Source organism: Struthio camelus, chromosome 1 (assembly GCF_040807025.1).
Source record: "Struthio camelus isolate bStrCam1 chromosome 1, bStrCam1.hap1, whole genome shotgun sequence".
In the NCBI taxonomy this organism is placed as follows: Eukaryota; Metazoa; Chordata; class Aves; order Struthioniformes; family Struthionidae; genus Struthio; species Struthio camelus.
Window position 1 is genome coordinate 199723318 of NC_090942.1, and position 20200 is coordinate 199743517.

Here is a 20200-nt window from a genome sequence, read left to right on the forward strand (position 1 = left end):
TTTTTCATATGATGTAGATGATATTCAAATATTTATAAATTCACAGTATACCTTTTATGTTGGCCATATAATTGCTTGATTCACTTGATCAAAGTTCCTTCTTAAAGCCTGTACAAAGCCAGAACAGATTAAACTAGGAAGGAACTTTAGAGATGTGGAGAAAAGTTGAGTAGACTTGTTACTTTGATTCATGAGGGAAGCTGAATGTGTTAAGTAGAGCTCACAAAGATTTGATCAACGAGTTATATACATATCTGTATTGCTGTGAATTGTTGATTTCTTTAATTGTGTTTACTTCTTTATAGTTACATTTAGTTCATTGTGAATTCAAGTAGGAAATAAACCTTCTTTGCAGACAGTAGTGTTGGCTAATGAATTAATTATCAAAAAGTGGTCAGCTAAAATGACCTCCACAAAGCGCAACTTGTTGGGAAGCATCTCTTCAAGATGTGACTCTTTCAGAATGGACTGAATGATGTGTTAAGCATCTTCTAATATGGTTGACAAAATAATATAGATAAATGAATTTTCCTCTCTTGAATTAGAAAGTGGCCATGTAATACAATCTGTAAATGTTGGCCACGTGGTGTTTCATTCAAGCTTTACCACTGGAACTTAAATGTTGTATTTCCATTTGTGTTGATACAATTGTCTAGAACTTCAGAAAAAAAAGGCATATCTTTAAAAACAAGTGAAAGTGCTTCTCCGTTTTTCCTTGTTCCTTTACTTGTCCTTGTCTTCCTTGTTTTCTCTTCCCTGCTCTCAGAAGCGGTAATTTCATTCTTATTCCTGCTTTTAAAGAAATAAAGCAAGTCCTGTCTTAAGTGAGATCTAGCATAGCAAATTTCAGCTTCAAAGGTGGAACTAGCAGAATGTAAGTGTGTGTGATCAATGACAGAAGGCTAAAATGGAAAGACTTGGTCAAAGTTACGGATAACTTTCCTTCTAAAAGTGTATGTGTTATTAGTGCAATGGTTTTGGTCTGTCTTTGTCTAAAAATATTTACTTGACACGACTTAGGTGGATGTACGACCTCCAGTTTTAAACTCAAATAATGTAATCTTATTGCTTGGAGAGCAGCTGAAATAACTGACTGTAATAATAGTAACTCTGCTAACCCTTTACATAAAAAGATCTAATCTATAGAAAGATAGTAATTATTTAGAGTTCATGAATACTTAACGTTTGCTTTTACTGAAAAGAAAGTAATTGGTGTTATTTCATGAAATTAAATGTGTTCTGCATTTTGTGTTGCTGTCATGCTTGAATGTGTGCAAAGCGAAAAAACATTTTGATTAGTAATGTAATGTGTATAGTGGAGCACACTAAGGGGGAAAAAAAGCTGACATAAAAGTATATTAACATTCTTAAAGTAACATTTGAATAACTTGAAGTTACTCACTATATGCACTTTTGTTCAGAAGCCATCAGATCTTTGACCGTGTGTACATTCTGGTTTGGTTAGTGCTTAATACATATCAAAGTATAATCTGTTAATTCTGGAAGCTGATGGTTCGGTAGTTCTATTCTCTGTGTAGTGAACCAGTGCTTGTAGAGGACACGGAAAAATATTTTTAAAATTTGAACTAAGAGCATGTAGTTAGAGGGTAGTACTTTGACACTCATATTCTACGGAAGATACGTGTGACTAAATGTATGCAAAGTGTGCACAGGCAGGGCTCAGCTCTCGGAAGCGAAAATGAATTTTTTTTATGGTGAGGCCGTGCCTTTGGCTCATTGTTGTGAACCTATGCTTCCAGCCATTAATCTTGCCACTCTTCTTATAGGATGATACTTTCTCTATATATTTCTTAGCTAAGTGTTTCTGTCTGCACTGGCTTCTGTGCAGCAGAAAACCTCATGAAAGTGTGTGTGTGTGTATTTTGTGGAGGTTGAGGAGAATGGAAGGAAGCCCATGCAGGTGTTTGTCCCGATTAATATTTTTATCTGCTTATTTTCCTCTTAATGCTTTTTTATGAAGCAGTAGTGACAACTCTTCAGGAGAGTCTGTTTTATTTCAGCTTGTAATGAGACAGCAGAAACAGCAGTTGGGAGAGTTGCAACTCAAAATCACAGGTTTCCAGAAGAAAGTTAGATATGCCTAGATGCAGAGGGTCCTCCTTATAAAATCCTCTGTGACTGAATTGGGGTCTATTTGGAAACTTAGACACCCCAAAGACAGCTAGTGCTATCTCCTCCCCCCCAACAGCAACAAAACACTCATCCCTGTAACCTCATCTTTTTTGTGATTTGTAATGTCAGTTATACTGGTGGTTCTATCAAGGAAGGAAGTATAATAACAAGGGAGTATTAATTACCACTGTACTTTCATTTGGAAATTTGAAAGTCTTTAACTGAGAAGTGTCTGTGAATGTAGCTTGTGAAGTAGACAAACAGGGTGAAATACTCTTTTGATTTATGTTCTTCTGCTCATTTAGCTTACCACAAGTTCCATCCCTCTGCAAAACTGCTGTTACCAAACCACAAAAGAAGTAATTAGCAGGCAAGAAACATTTGGTTTTGTGTTGCACTTTGCAGAGTTCTGAATAAATGTGCTTTTTGTGTTGCGTATGGGGTTTTTTTTCCTTTTTTTTTGAGGGAGGGTATTGATTCTCAGTATTTAGAGAAAGACTAAAGTTAGGGCTCTCTCAAAAATGCCCATACAAAGTGCAGTTGTATTTGATTTCAGCTTTATCTATAAATGGAAATGTCATGTTGTGAATGATGTTTGCTATTAAACCTTAACTGGAAAATAATATCTCCTGAGTAGTAATAAATTTTACCCCTACTACCCCTTAAATGCAAGGAGAAATATGAAATTCAGCTATATGCAAGGGTGAAAATACAGTTCTTGAGGGGGAAACGACACTTTCTCTTGATTAAAAACAGTCTTTCAAAATCAAGTCAACTTCAAATAGAGCACATACTGAATTATTAGTTTTTTTGGACATTAAAAATTTGCTTAATCCTTCATCTGAGATGAGAAAAAGGAAGGTAAGTGCTATAGGAACTGACAGCTATATAAACTGTCCTTGTACAGTGAGGCAGATGAATTGTCAGATTTTAAAAAGCATAAAGTTTGTGTGAAGTGAGTAGTCTGTAGAATTCATTAATTTGTGATGCTGAGGCAAAAGATGCAATTTAATAATCATTGTGAAAATGATTGTCAAATAGACCTGTTAATTTTCAAGCCTAGAGCAAAAAGCAGTTGTTGACCTGAAGGAAAACATCCTTCAGTTATGGTACTGTGGAACTGAGACTCAACTATGAAAATTTTACTCCTTTATCTGAGGTATCCAGAGTATGATTGTGTCTGGCTACGTTAGCTGCTTGGATTAATCTTTGATGATATTTCATATTCCTTCACTTTCATCACAGAAGCAAGAAAAATTCTGCCCTCCCCGCCAATTTATCCCTCCCTCCCCGCCAAGTTGTGTTGCTTTACAACTTCAGCCCTATGATGCAACATGATACAATACTCCTTTATATCTTATTTTACGGTAATTTTAAATTCTGCTTTAAAGGTTAGACCTAGCACAGTCGAAATTTGTGGAAATTTTTCCTCAAGTTCAAGAGACTTAGTAGGGTTGTCAGTGAGATTCTTGCACTCTAATATAATGACTGATTACACAGGGCAGTTTTGCCATGCGTTGAAGTGCATTGTACAAAGATCTTTCTCCAAGTTAGCATTCTCCATAGGTAGTTTTTATCCTGAGATAGAATAGATAGTGTAGTTGATAATTCACAGAATCACAAAATGGTTGAGGTTGGAAGGGACCTCTGGAGAACGTCTAGTCCAACTCCCCTGCTCAAGCACGGTCCTCTAGAGCACACTACCCAGGACTGTGTCCAGACGACTTTTGAATATCTCCAAGAGTGGAGACTCCACCACCTCTCTGGGCAGCCTGTTCCAGTGCTCTGTCACCCTCACAGGAAAGAAGTTTTTCCTCGTGTTCAGACAAAGCGTCCTGCGTCTCAGTTTGTGCCCGTTGCCTCTCGTCCTGTCGCTGGGCACCAGGCACAAGAGTCTGGCCCCATCCTCTTGACACCCTCCCTTCAGATACTTCTGCACATTGATGAGATCGCCTCTCAGTCTTCTCTTCTCCAGACTGAACAGGCCCAGCTCCCTCAGCTTTTTCTGATAGGAGAGATGCTCCAGTCCCTTCATCATCTTAGTAGCCCTTTACTGGACTTGCTCCAGGAGCTCCCTGTCTCTCTTGTCCTGGGGAGCCCAGAACTGGACACAGGACTCCAGGTGAGGCCTCCCCAGGGCTGAGTAGAGGGGCAGGATCACCTCCCTCGACCTGTTGGCAACACTCTGCCTAATGCACCCCGGGATACTATCGGCCTTCTTGGCCACAAGGGCACATTGCTGGCTCTTGGTCCATTTGTTGTTCACCACAACTCCTACCAGGACTCCTTCTCGGCAGAGCTACTTTCCAGCAGGTCAGCCCCCAGCCTGCCCTGGTACATGGGGTTATTCCTCCCTAGGTGCAGGACCCTGCACTTGCCTTTGTTGAACTTCGGGAGATGCCTCTCTGCCCAACTCTCCAGCCTGTCCAGGTCCCTCTGAATGGGAGCACAGCCCTCTGGTGTATTGGCCACTCCTCTCAGTTTAGTATCAGCAGACTTGCTGAGGGTGCACTCTGTGCCTTCCTCCAGGTCATTGATGAATAAGTTGAACAATATTGGGCCCAGAAATTGCGGAAGTGTGTGATGGTACATAAACAGTAACTGAGTGAATGAATACATTTTTTGTTTATTTAGCAGAGGCTTTAATGAAGAACAGAGTGGAAGTGTCATTTGGTAAATGCCAATATTATTTGGGTTCCAAAGGAAGCGTGTCAGAAGTTTAAGAAAAATTTAAACTTGTGAGCTGACAAGCATGCTAGAATGTATTATTAAAATACTTCCTGAGATTTCTTTTATCTTTACAAAACTGCAAATTGTTGATATTTTATGTAGAATGAGTTGTACTGGTAATATGCCTCCGTTTTTCATAGAGATATTGAATGTGAATTATTTTTCATTATGATGTTGTCATATTGACTCTATGTAATCAGGTAATATTTTAAACGCCATTTTTTTAACAACACTAATCACTTCACTACTGAATCTATTTTCTTACATGTGCTTGTGTTTGATCTCTGTTTTGAAGTTTCAGATTAGTTTGCCCTTTTCTTATGTTGATTTTTATAAAGTATCTTTACGGAGGTTATTCTTGTTTTGATATTTAATGGGTTGGATGCAAACTGCTCTATTACATTCATCTGTTACATATCCCAGTATAGTAGTGCATGTAAGTGTTTGTCAAGTACTATTACTTTATGTAAGGATTTTAGTTTGTTATGGGCAAGGTCCATTCTCTTCACATCTAAATAAAAAGCTTATTGAAAATGGATGTGTTCTCTGTTCCAAAAGTTTGAATGGGTACAAGCATTGTGAGGCCTCTGCCGCTTAATGAGTGTACATGCCATCTTTGCTACATCATTTTAAGATCATGTAACTGAGGCTTTTGTGATTTGAGAGTTTGCTGCAGGTAATCACAGTAATAGTCTCCTTTTCACAGTGCAAATAGTACCCTGATGATTTTACTGACGCACTTGGGGAGGAAGGCGAAGGTGATCAGCTGGTTCAGTACTTGCCTGAAAAGCTAATTAAACTTTTTTTATCCTGCCTTTGAGACATATATTGGAAAGATCCAAAACCATGGGTTTTGAAAAGGGACAGCTACCCTGAGAAAAGGGAGAACTACTACTGAGAAGTAGTCAGAGGTAGTTTGGGCAAGCTTTTATTTAGGCTGTAACTGTTTTATTTTTATATATATATATATGTAAATTTGACCTTTCTGTGGAAGGTTTGCAAATTGAGAGAGCGACTCAATTAGTACAATGACTTTATTTATTTTTAATATCTTGGTCATAAATATTTGTGTGGTCAGTTACTATTGCAAATTAGAGCTTCTTAGGCTTCATTTGATTAAACTTCACAAAGATCGTAGGTGCCTGTCATCAGTCTTGTGTTTTGCCGTGTTCATCACCATTGTACTTGAGTGTCTTCCTTTTGCTGCTGTTGGGTTTTCCTTGCCACCGTTATTCTTGGACTCTGTTCTTTGCAGGCCAGAGTTGTGCTCTCCTTTTCCAGAGAGACAGTTTTCAGTGTGTGTGTGTGTGTGTGTGTGTGTGTGTGTGTATGTCTTTTTTTTTTTTTTTTTTTTAAGCCTGTCATCTTGTTCCACTTTTTCCAGTTTCCTTCATCTTTCTTTTCTGGGCTGCCTTGTTTAGTTGCTTTGTAGCAGTTTCAAACTTTTTATTAAAATCTTAAGTTTGAAAATAATTAATTTTAAATGTCATTTGCAGTTATTTATACTAGGTCAGAGCTGAACTGTCCCCAGTGGTACTTGCTTGTCAGTTAGCTGACACCTGGCAAGTTTAGGAAGTTATTTCAAAGACAGTGACATTTAACTTTCTTGTATCATGGTTATATTTAGCTTCTAAACAGTATCTGGCACAAGGTACATTCATCCACCTCCTCAGATCCTTGATTTGTCATATAAGCACTGCATAGTGTTCACTTAACACTTACTTTGTAGAATTTGATAGGCTGTTTGTTTTAAGTAAACAGCCTTGCCCGTTGAGTTAATCAATGAAATACAGTTATATGCACATGAGAATTCATTAGTGTTCTTGGAAAACTAATTTATGAGTGAGAATGTTGTTACGGAAAGCAGATGATGCTGTAGTTGTCCCTGGCACCACGAAGTGACAGTATCACTAGTCGCAGGTTGATGCAAATTGACTTTTCAGCTGAATAGTCGCCCAAGCCATGGGTAGCTTAAGACAATAGTTTTCTTGATAGCTATTTTGTATAACAAATGCACTTTTCTTTTTAAATGCCAGATCCTCCTTTCAGCTTTGTATAATGATTTGTCTCCCAAATGTATTGGAAAGAATGGAATAGTTTTAACTATGTGGACTTTCATTCTCTTCATATGCAGCAGCTGTCTCTTGTATTTGCTATACTGTCTTGTGAGTATACGCTTGAATCTTTGTAAGAAATAGTGCATCTACAATGCTGCTACTGTGCTGTAATTGTGACTTAGTAAATAGCTAGAAAATTGGTTGGCTGATAATTAGAATAAGTTTGAACTGTGTTACTGTTAACATCAGGTTGTGTACAGAGAATTGTCACTTGGTCAGTAATACATACATACATACATACATACTTTTTTCTGAAAGATTCTTCCTAAAGGGTGCTGTGTCTCCTAGCAGAGAGTTGGCTAAATTCTGTTTTCATACTCTTTTCTCCAAAAGTACGGTTGAAGCAGCGTTTATAATGCCATGACAGCAGTTGAAAAGATATTACATCCTTCTTTTCCTTAATAAAAAGTATGGAAGTTTTCTCAATATTTTCTTAATTCTTTTTGTTAAAGATTGCTCATTGTAGCTGAAATATATATCCATCCACAGCTCTTGAATTGGACATTTTCAGTCCCAATTAGAAAGAGGACCTTTTTTGTTGTGTTTTTGGAAGGGAGTGTTTGCTCTTTCTTGTAACATTAAAGCAATGCTTCAATTTGGAGAATTACAAAAGTCTAGTAACTTCTCTGGGAAATAATTCTCCATTAACTATACTTAGTTATAATTAGTGGTACCAGCAAGATTTGTTTTCATAATGTGGTCAGTCATTGATACTGTCTCTCTAGACTGTTGTGCCTTTTGCCTTAGTAAAATAGGGGTGAGAGGATCTTTGAAAAAGATCGTAAAACATTGAAATATTGTAATTGTAATATTTGAAAAACATTGTAATATTTATGGAAGTATTAACAAGAATCTCTTTGTTTCAAAAACATCTATTTTGAAAATGAGCTGTAATTTAGGAGTATTTTACAGAAAGCAAAACAAGAGACCATCCTAAACAGCTAAAAATCTCAGGACATGAGAAATAAAAAGGGAAAAGAGGTCATCTCTGTTTCTCGGAAAACTTGAGCGTGTGGAGGTCGAGTGACCTGTTATGGCAAAAGGTCAGAAAACGTTCTTCTAGCTTAGGTCAGCACCAGATATCTTGCAACAACCGAAAGGATGTATGTTTTGCAACTAGTCCTTATGTGGTGGTAGTATGTTTGTGCTATGTCTGTATCTACTGTATGTGCTGAAAAATGCAAGGATTGGGGTTTGGAGTATGGCTAAAGTCTCAAATTATTTTATTCTGACATAAGTCACTAAGTATGAGGAAAAAAGTCTGATAAATGAGTTATTCTTGTGTTGCCTACGTTTTTAAGTTCAATCCAGTTAGTTCAGTGAAGTAATACTATATATATATATATTTTTTTTTTTTTTAAGGTAAAGAGCATAGATACTTTGGGGAGCTTTCAGTGGCATACCTCCATAGTTGTCCGTACACAGCATTTTGCAGAACATAATGAAGGCACAGGTTAGAACACATGTTGCCCCAGATTCTCAGAAGCCAACCTTGCTCACTACTTTGACACAGAGCAGATGGCTTGTTATAATGTAATTATTGATGCAGTAAGAACTAAGAACGCTGACTAGTGTTGCCTGTAATCACTGCCAATTAAAAGACTGCAATGCCTACAAGAAAGCATTGCTGTCCTTGCCTTCTGCTAAGGGTTTAGGGAGATCCTAGACCAAGACAGTGGTCTTGCTTAGAAGATGCCTGAATATGAATTCAAGTCTTAATTTTAGTGTTTAGTATACACATACACATTTACGCAGATTTTTCTGCAAGGCTGGAATGAAGCATTTTTGTATAATGTTATATAATACTTTTTGTGTAGACTCTGGGCATACAGGAAGGAGGGGAAAAATATTAAACATATCCTCTCTAAAAAAGCCTTTCTTATTAATTCTTTTCCTCTCACAAAAATCTAAATTTCTATGAGGAAAATCTGTTTTCCAGATGGAAAAGGCTGAAGCAGAATGTGTCATGACTTCATGGCACCTTGCCGGGCAGATCCCGTTCACTTTGGAAGTACTTGACAGCTATGGTGGCAAGTACTTCACAAAATGGTATGGTAGACACACAGGGACATTGCATCAGGAACTAGAGCTACCAAAGTCGTTGAGCAGTAATGTAACAATACAGGAAGAGAGCTCAACATGAAAGGGAAACTTTAACTGTTTCAGTCATTAATAGATAGACTGGAGTAACTAGTGCTCTTCATGATGGAAATAAGATGAGAATTATTATTAGATAGCCAGCTGATGGGGAGGCACAGGCACCTGACTAGCACGCAGTAACAGAAAGTTGGATAAGCTGTGCTTTTTAGCGTTCAGCAATGAATGTGGCACCCAATACATAACTGAATCGATTAAACCTTACGTGGGATATCATTTCATTAACTTCAGTCAGTTAACTTCAGCAGAATTAGCTTGGGGATGAATTTACACCATGATGTTTAAACAGAGCAAAAATACATAGGCTTTATAAAATAAATGTTTTATATTTGTGTTGAACGTTAAGGGTAACTCATTAAGGAAGAAAATATCTTGATGGTAAGGAGTGCTCATTATCCTGTTCTGAGAAGTATAGGCATAGGTCAAGGTCAAGCTGTTTGATCTTGAGGAGTTTTGTACTGAATAAACTGACATCAGCATCACAGTCCTTGATCTCTTATCACATGATTCAGTGTTTACTCTGGGCTATTTTAGGAAGAAAACAATTAGAAGGGGTTGTGTTCTCATTCATCTCTGAGTTGCTTACTTTCACTAGAGTAGGTAAGGTCTATGGTCATTAAAACACCCATTTTGATTAAAATTTAAACTGTCTTTTGCATCAGAGATAAAAATACCTAATGTCTTGTCTCTTACCTTTAATTATCACAGCTCAGTGATTTAGATAGTGCTTTGGAATGGCAACATTTTGGCTGACTGCCATGATACACTTTAAGCCCAGAGAAACTAGGAATCAGTAGCTGATAATAAAAAATTAATTCTATGGTATTTCCACCTGAGTGAACTGAAATGTATCTCTACTGCAAGGTGCAACTCTTTGCTTTTTTCGTGTTTTTAAAAATGTTGGAGACTTTTTTCCATTTTGTTTTTGATACTTGCTCTCAAGGCTTGAAAAATTTAACAGCTGAATACCGACCAAGAGACAGAGAGAAGGTGAAGGACCTGATAGTGTTGTCCTGAAATGACCTGAGGGTGGGAAGTTACAAACTTACCTCCAGGTGCTGGTGTTTCTATTGGGATGCTGCTTCTGAAAATCTTGGAGAAGTTTTTATTCGTATAGTGTTATGTTTAATAGGCTAGAGCTTAGATGGGGGAGCAGTCTTTGATTGGACTTTAAGGGAAAGAAGTCACTCTTTATTTCCCTTTGTTAGGGAATAACAGTATTTTTTCCTAGAATTTTTCAAGCTGTGTCTGAATTAAATGACAGATATGATTCATATCCGTTAATAATCCCTATCTTTATTCACAGTGTAAGCATTTTTGTGTATCGTCAGTAAACTTCATTTAAAATATTCAATGCAACAGGTATTGCAAGAGAAAATAGAGTAGAAATCAGAAGTGAATTCAGAAGGTTGGTTCCCTCATCCCATCACTCTCCCATCATTTCTTTTCTGCTCTAAATCACACTGTTTTTGTACTTGTTTGTCACTGCCCCCTTTTTTGGGCCCAGACAGTGACAAAAATTGGCTTTACATGGAGATTGATTTGTTTTTGAGGAAAACTATCACGACAGGAGTCTTTCTGCTCTCATGAAGAACTAAGGGGTGGACCCCTCATTTCCAAGAAAGTAATTTATTTTCCTTTTCAATAAATTCCTATTTTCTTTTTCTTAACTGGAAGTTTTTCCAAGGAAATTTTTAAATTTATTAGTTATTACTTCTTTTTGGTGAGAATTGAAAAGTGAATATACATGCTAACTTTGAAGTGATTCTTAATTGCTGTTGCTCTCTCTCACACAGTACCTGGTGGGAAGTGGGAACAGGGGGAAGAGCAGGGTACAGGACTTCTGCAGTAATGAGAAACTGGAGAATGCAAGGAGCACAATATACACTTATTATGTCTAAATTACTTAAAATGAAGAATCGCTTTTTTTTTTAAAGCCTATCTAGAAAAAAAAAAATTCTACAAAACCAATGACTTTAGAATCTCTTGATCTCTACAAGGCTTCACTGTAAAGTACATGGCTGTGCTTAGTCCAGTATCTTGCACGAAAATCAGTGGGGTGTTGTAGGAAGTCGGAAGGCTCCCTTTTACCTACAAACTGTCCTATCTACCTCCTTTGGTTATTATTTTTGTGACTCTTTCTTCCTTTCTGATATTGAATTCAGATGAATGAGCTTTCCTCGCAGAAGTAATGTTGTTGGATGGGTCGAGCTTCACTTCCTTTCCTGAATATTAGCATATGGAATTAAATTATATCCATGACCACATGCCACTTGCAATTACCATTGTTTTGACTGCTTTTAGTTAATGGTAACTCCCGTGATATGTCCAGTTTCTTAATCTTTTTTTTTAAGTTTGCTTTTTTTTCCTGCTAAACATCATTTGTGGTCAAATTGAAGCTGACATTTGTTTTCATCTAGGCTATAACTGAAGGATTGCCTTCAGCTTTGTCTATAGTCTCACTGACCTATTCTGGTTATAACATTCTGATATGTCCAAGTTCTGTTGTACGTGTTTCTCCACGTTTCCATCTTGCATCAGGAAACTCGTATTTCTGCCTCTGTTTTCTCATAGTGCACAGAGTACTGTCCCTGGCCCAGCAGTTGTTTTTCTTTATTCTTTGTAACCGTAGAACAGCTGCATCTGAAAATTTTAGAAAAGCTAGTTAAATAAAATTGCCACAAAGTTGACACAAAGTTGGTTAAAGACAGGAAAAAAAATCATTGAGGAATAAGACAGGGTGAAAGGTATCAGTCTGCCCCCATGGACTTGAAAGAGCAGCTTTCTGAGGAACCAGTTCCTTGGAATTGTATCTCTTATGTTGTTAGCAGCAGTAGTAATATTCATTTTCAAATCTGAGATGCTTGGCATTTCACAAAATAAGCATTCAGAAACCTGACATTCTTGTATTTTTCCTTTTAAAGGTGAGAATGAACTATCTTAAATAATAATTTAAAACTAGTATGTAAATGCCCTATATAAAAATTAGATCGAATGTTGAGTTATATCAGAATTAAATCCAAATTTAAGTAAGAGTGTCTAGCATTGTCATTATTCACATTTGCATAGTGAACCTCTAAGCTTCAGATACTAGCTGACATGGGGAGGTGAAAACAAGGTAATGGGCTAAGCTGGTGGCAGCTATTGAGAAGAGACGGCGGGATGGTGCCGCAGATGATACATGCTGATTTCACTTTTAAAGTCTGAAGTCAAATGCTGGGATGTGTGTCACTAGAAGATATTTTTAGGGAGATGGAGTTTGAAAAAATAGAAACAGACGCCCTCTTCTCTCTCCTACTCACTCTTTCTTACTTCAGAAAGAAAACCCGAAATGCATTTTTCTGCCATTATTGTGTGTGTCTTCTGAAGAAGGTGGAGAAAAGCCTGCATTCGTTGCCTCTTCGCCACTGAATCCGCATGCTGCAAGTCGGGGTCCCCGTGATCTGTCCTTTGGGAATGGGGTTGTTCCAGCTCCTACTCCAGAAGTCCTACAACACTGGAGTTTATCCAACCATGCAGTTGTGAAATTGCTTGTCAGAGCTAACCTGTTTAGCCCCAAAGGACAAGCTTTTCACATATGCATTGTAATTTGATGCAATTTTACTTTTATTTCTGATCTTGTGTTCTAAAATGACTTTTTACTGATTCATTGTGGTATGCTGATAGCTAAAGTGATCTCTACTAAAATTTCATGTTATTCTGAGTGTATCAGTTTCTCTATTTTGTGTTTTAGTCATATTATTTAAAGGTGAAAATACACGCACTCTTAACACCATGTTGACAGCATGAACTTAGAAAATAGAAAGCTTGAATGCCATGTAGTTAACTCTACATGCCTGTTTTTTTCCTACCTGTTTGTGATATAGCCCAATTCCAAAATGTAGTTATCTTTATCTTTTAATTTACACGTTAATATTATGATGAGACTAAGACAATTCTATCATAGCACTATATATGTGTAAAATAAACAGAAGTGTGTATTCTGGTGTGTATATATTAGTGATTATGTGAGAGACTTCTGACATCAGGAGACTTGCATATCACCTCATTGGCCTTTATCAATATTCAGTATAAAAGTTTGAAAATGAAAAATACTTTTGCAAAGCAGTATTCAGAAAAGGCTTGAAAAAAATATTCATACAAAGTTGAGGAAAGAGGACTTGCAGCTGGCTGATACTAATATCTGGGAATTGTTTGTTCTTTGCTTTCCTGAAACTTTCTGAAGTTTCCCCCCAAAACCAAAAACAAAACCATACCTGCCCTGAGAATGCTTATAGTCAAGGTGGTAAATGAGATTTATTATCGACTGGAAGGCTTTATATTCTATTGTTGGTTATTTATAATAGTATACATATTAATTTAATTTGAGGAACAATGTTTCCTAGGTAATTCAGTTTAAAAGACAATCCTGGAACTGGTAGGCTATTGAATAATCCATTGCCATTGTTCCTGCGTTATGAAGGGAGGGAATGGATGAAGTGTGACCAAGCACTGTGATTTTAAGTTCAAGAATGTCCTGGTTTCCATAGCAACAGCTAACTCTATCATCACTCTGGAGTTAAATGATTATAGGATTTTGCCTTTTCCTCCCCTAAGTAAGATTTGATAATGTTTCATTTTTGATTTTCTCTTTCCTGCCTTACTTTTCTCTCTGAAATTTGCTAGCTTGCGTTAATTCTTGTCCGTGCAAAGTTGCCTTAGCTATTCCTTATTTCAAGGAAGCAGTTGTCCGTAAAGGTTGATTTGTTTCTCTGTATAACGATCTAAAGATGATTATGTCATGTAAGTGGTTGTGACGTTCACATTAATCACGAATACGATAACGTGGCCTGCTATAATATTTTTATGGCCTCATATTTGACTCTGCTACTGCCACAAGTGCTACAGCTCTGAATGAGTTATGCAGGTCTGTCAGCCAGTTGGCAATGAAAGTTTTGTTCTATCACAGTAACAGCTTATGTTAATATGTTCTGTGTCAGTCTTTTTTTTCTTTTCTGATATGAAGAAAATTTGTTATGAGTGCAAAGTAATTGCAAGGGTAGAGCAAAGCCCCTTTGTGCATCTGAAGCTAGGAGAAGGGATTCTGAGTGTTGTCACATCTGAATTTTTGGTGTTCGGTTGAGGAAACGGAATTAATAGTTGCCTGTATTCCCTGGAAAGTATCTGGTGAAAATAGGTGTCTAGGAATGTGATTGCCAAGTTTATTTTATCCAGTGATCCTTAAAGCAGAGAGAGGAAGGCTCTCCTCCCTTTCTTGAGAATGCTTGTGTCATTGGGCTACGAATTTATACTCCTTCTTGCTGCCTCACTTTCTCTTCACCTTATGGATCTGTATCCCATTCCCTTCACCAGATAGTTCCTTAGCCAAGAAGGAGCATTACTGTTCTAGATGCATCTTTGGTAAATTCCCAGTAAGTTCTGGAAATCTTAGGAAAGCTGCTTGGGGAAAATGACATTAGATAAGTGACCTATGATCATAACTGATCATAGAACCAGTGATAAATGGAAGACTAAATAAAGGTGTGTACATAAAGGCTTTGGATTTCAAAGGAGGCAAATGCCGATTAAGTGAAGTATATTGAGTTAGTATAAGGAGCATATCTGAAGAATCTGAGGGTTTGACAAAGGAGGAAGCTTAGTGTTTCTTCAGGTCAGAGACATTAAAACTATAAAATATCTGCATGGTAAATGAGGGAAGAGGATGCAGGAAGAGACTTTGCAGTCGACATGAATAACCATCTCAAGAAGGATATTGGGAAGGAACAGAAAATCGTCCAACAAATTGGGTGATTTCTATTATCAGAAACCTGGAATATATGACATTAGAAGAACTTCAATCATAAGTGGGTGAGACCATGATAGTGAAGGATGGCAGCTATTGTACCTGTTCTCATGAAGGCAGAAAAAGGTAGTCTGGCAACTCAGTAGCATCCTAGAGTTGATGGAAAAGATTAGCAAGGATCTATGATATAAAGAAATAATGGAATTAAATGCACAATTTATTGTCTCAAGTTAGTTTATACAAGATATACATGACCCAGCTTTTTGTTCCAAAAGTTGCAGTCACAAGGCAAATGTTACTACAGTCTTTTATGTGTGTGTGGTTTTTTTTTTTTTTTAGTTCACAGTATATAATCTGAACTATGATTCTTTATTATGTATGGGGTATGACTGATGTGATGGTCACAGGAGCTGTAATTATGAAGTTGGTGTCGGTTGTAGTGTAGAGGGGGAGCGAGGGTGAGTTTTTCATGCTTGAGATCACAAACAGAATATGCTATTATATAACTATGCAGAATGGATATAGTCCACAAATTGTATTTAATTCTGCTTCTGATGCTTTCATCAGTAACATTCCAGGTTGTGCTACAATGCAGAAATGCGAGTGTATGATCCTTAGTCTGTTTGCTGTAGCAAAAGCCTGGAATTCCCTTTGGTAGCCTCTCCACTCTCCCCCCTCAAAAAAATCAGGACAGTCATTGTTTTGTACCCTGTGGAAGGGCAAACTTGTCACAGTGATGTGAATCGCAAAAAGTATAGCAGGACCAAGACTTCTTCAGCAACTGTAGACGGAAGAGCTTTAAGCATATGGTCTACAAGGGATAGAGACACAATTTTATTGCAACCTTTTAAGATATGAAATACAGTACAGAATAGCTAAGACATCATAAAACAAGATTATTTTTTCTATTCTTTCCTCCAATAAGCACATGTACGGACACATAAAGCACATGTACGTACACATATCCTCCCATTCTGCCTCTTTTCCTCTTACATGTTAACTTTCATCAGTGGTATTTTGCCAAAAGGGTTTGTTCTGGGTCTCCTACAGTTTCTTTGAAATGGCATTCTTAATCACTCAGGTTTACGGAATAAGAAATATAGCGATTGCAAGCTACATTTCTAATACTCTTGAGGGGAACTTTAAGATTAGACTCTAAATTTAAAGGCAAGTTTTGGGATTCTTTGCTTCAAACCCCTTGAGATAATGTGATGTGCAACTGAAGGGTGAGATTCCTTCAAGCGAAAACTGGAATATGTGCGTGTGTGCATGTATATAAAAAACAGACAAACATGCAAACTAAATGTGTCAGTGGTATGCTGTACTATAAATAAGAAAATATTTTAACCTCTCATTAGAGCAGCTGTTTCCTTGTACTTGATGTAACATCTGCTTGACTGATTTAAGGATTTATTTTGGGTTGCTGCTAATATTTAATGATATTCTTTTTCATTTCAAAAAAAAATCTCCACATTTTACACATACTTTTTGGTATAGTGTGTCAAATTACTAGTTTGTCTTGAGGTATCTTTCATATTTGACAGTAAAAATATGAGAAACACTCTGTAACAATAAAACTCAGCACTACTGAGTTATCTATATTGAGGAGGGGAAGAAGGAACTAATTTTTTTCACTTTTTTTTCCTATTGCTTATATTGATTTGTAAATTGTGTATTAGCTGCAGAAGTATGACTTAATCAAATTTTTCAGGAAGCCAAATTACTTTCAGTTGTTTGTCTGTGGTTTTCTTCTTTCCCTATTCCTTTCACTTTAGTGTGCCTTTTTTTTTTTTGTTTTGAATCATCGTTCGTAGGATCCAAATCAGACATTTCTAGAGAGCTGATATTTTGATGACATAAAAGTTTATTGAATAGGGAAGTGTTTTATTCTTCAAAATATGTAATCCCCACCACAAATAAACTACACACGAATAATTTAAAATAAGTGCTTAGATAACCTTCATATCAGAGTTGGGGGACTCCTTGGGTAGAGGGAACAAGCTATGGGGGATCAGGAGTTTGTTGAGATAGAGGAAAGAGATAGCAGGAAGACTACTGGTGAAAAAGACTCCTCGTTCTATGCTCTAAAGCATGCTGCAGACATTGCTGCTGAGTATTTGGGATCTGCATGTTTCTTTATTTTTAAACAGGCAGCCTTTTCCCAAGTCCAATACTACAGTTGGTGATGCAGTCTAAACTGCCTCATTTTTTGGCAGTATGTTGGTGTTGCAATGAGATGCGTTTAGGCTTAAAGGATAATTAAAGATAATGAGGTATAGAGAAAATGGAATGGAATGCAACGTATCACATTTATGAAAGCCAGATCATGGCAAACAGGCTCTTGATAAAAAGAGCGAATTTTCTAAGTAGGAGTTTTTATAGTTTCATCTGAAAATGAAACTAGCATTTGATCTGGTGCCATATTGTAAACTGTTGGTTAAACAGGAGAAACTAGGATTTAATAGAGAAATTGTGAGTATATAAAGACCTAACAGAAGGGATAGCAACAGATTGAGAGAGGGAAACTAGATCAGAGAGAGCTCATTATTCGAGTCACTTATGGATCAATTTTCACATCAATCTTTTTTCATCTGATGCATTTAATGACAAAGGTACATATACAGCGATTGTGCTGTTAAAATTTATTGATCGTATGAAGATGGAAAAATGCTCTTAGCATAGAGAGAAGGGAATGTTATACAGAAATGTTTGGGTGTGATTTCTTAGGACTTAGGCCCAGACTCGGGGGAGATCTCTAACAAACATTTCTGAGGTGCAGAGTAAGGTTTTGCCAGTCTCATTCTACCTAGGCTCCTTCTTTCTTTCACTCGAAGGAGTGGAGTAATACAAGTAGGATCAAATTCAGAGCCTTATACCTTAGGGTGTTATAGCCAAAATGCCGGCTATAAGCTTGGAGGCGCAAAAACTAGAAACGATGGAAGTAGAGAAGGGTGCAAAGTAACGGAGTTAATGGGACGGTGCAGCTGTGAAAAAGGTGTATGTAGTTTTGGGATGCAATCAAAGAGGGTATTTTCAGTAGAGAAAGGAAATTACTGGTGGCATTATAAAAGCATCTGGTGAGACATCATCTAGTATACTTAAGAAATGGTCGTCTGTTTTGAGGGAAGAAAATATTTGAAACTGAAACATGCAGCAACAAGCTGCTAGGATGAATGGAAAAATGCTTTTCAATGGAGAAAGCTTGAAGAGCTTGTCTTGGGTAGTCCCACTAAGGAAACTGTATATGTGAATGTTCTCTATAAATACGCTGGTGGAGGCAGCTAAGGGGAAAAAAACTATTTAAACTGAAAGACAATATAAGCAAAACAACAAGTGGACATAGCCTGGCCATTGCTAAATTTAGGCTTCAAATTTGAAGTTCTCATTCATCAGAGCAGTCCGATTTCTGGAATAAACAGGAAGAGTGGAACTTAATCTGCTTTTTGTGCTAAATCTTGGTAAGATTTGAAAGGAGTTCCTTTCCTAATCATTCTAGAAATATCAAAGAAAGTGCAGCCTTCATGCTTTTAACCAGGTTTGTTCTGAATTTGTTGAATAGTCGTCTTTGATTAAACAGCATTCCTGCAGCTTCTGTCCTTTAAGGTGTTTGTGTGTTTTGTTGTTGTTGTTGTTGTTTGTTTTTTTTGCATACAGACAGTGATGCTGAGTGAAACTGGCTGTGGACCTTCATGAAAAACAGCTACCATTTAGTTTCCTTCCTGTGTTAATGGCAGAACTTTTACTTTCTGACAGGAATTAATGGACGGCAGGGAGGGGAAGCTGCCCTTTTAAATATGACTCTTTTTTTGCCCTTGCTACGTTTTGAAATAGAGACCAAATGGCTTTTTGGAGGAGTCATTCTCTCCATTGACATTGACAGAGTGTGCAGGGTGATGGAGATACTAATTTGGATGCCTCCATTAGGTGCTTAAAGATAGGTGGGATGAATCCAAGCCAAAGTATTTAGGAGGGAACAGATGACCTGTCTGGAGAGCTTCTGAATTAAACAGAGGATGAATAAATGAGGTAGGACTGTAGGTTCAGTGAACATAAAGCGTTGAGATTTTTGTCCTTGCAGAACTCTTGAACGTGGGCATCACTGTCAAATTTTTCCTTTTGTATTTGATCTAGAAAAAACTTATTTCCCGAATACCATCGAGAATGAACTTTCTTTCAACTTAACTTAAAATGAGAGGTACAATTTCAGAGTCTGGTCTGAAAAAGTGCCCAAGCTGTTAGGGAACAAAAGTTGATGGCATTTAAACTTGTAGGCCAAAACACAACAGTAGTTAGACCCTGAATGTTCATGGGAATTCTTAAGTGCTAGCTATCCAAATAGCTCTTATGACCTCAGTAGTAATTGCTTGAAGAGCCAAAATTTAATCCCTTTTTGCATCATAATGTCATAATGAGCTCTTTATACAGAGTATTTTAGTGCTATATAGGAAAAGGATTACATTCAGTAACTTCCAAATAGAAGGGAAGAAGATTATAGCTGAAGGTGCTGCTAGTTAGATAAAGGAAATCAAGGATTTAAAAAACCAAAAACCAAAAAAACTGTGATTATGTTACTTAATTGTATAGGAATCTCAGCTGGTTTCCTTGTAGCAAAAGGACAATGTTGCAACAAAGCTTTGGGTTAGGAAGATAGGCAGAGGGATTCGGAAATCTGTGTTAGGTAGCACCTAGGCAGGGTGCTGTTTGGTTCCAGGGGATTTTGTAGTAGATAGTGGGTGAGATCAGGGCTGATAAATACCATACTGGAGGGAGGGTGGTAGTGCTTTTAGTGATACTCAGAATATTTAGATACAGATTTGCATGTTTTTTAGTTATGTGTGTTAAGATAAATTCTCAAGCTCATATTTGTTTTTCCTCTTCATTCAAGAAGATATGCTGCTAGTGCTATCTTAAGTCTTCTGTGTATGCTTTCCTAATATTGCATTTTCTTTACAGATAAATTTGCGCCTCATCTTGGTAAGCGGGAAGACAAAAGAGTTCTTGTTTTCACCAAATGACTCTGCTGCAGATATTGCAAAACACGTGTATGATAACTGGCCGATGGGTGAGTAGTTGTGTGCCTTTCAGCATCTTAAATGGCTAGTTAGAAACTTCCCTGTGTTTTCAACCTGAAGTGCCCATAAACTTATCTCTGTTCTTAACATTCAAATTAAATACATGTATTGTGTATGTGGGCATAGATTTATGTAGAAATATAATTTTCTTCTTACCTTCTCAGTTTCTCTGGTTGTGCAGAATTTTGGATGCTTTGACTATTTCCCAC

General features: G+C 37.2%; 1 protein-coding gene across 1 annotated transcript in view; it reads left to right on the forward strand.

The window, feature by feature from the left end:
* UBL3 (ubiquitin like 3) overlaps window positions 1–20200 on the forward strand; it is a 58950-nt gene that overhangs the window by 28358 nt on the left and 10392 nt on the right. The window contains exon 2 of the mRNA XM_009686510.2: window positions 19873–19981. Coding sequence (XP_009684805.1) covers window positions 19873–19981 — 109 coding nt within the window. The remainder of the gene's footprint in view (window positions 1–19872; window positions 19982–20200) is intronic.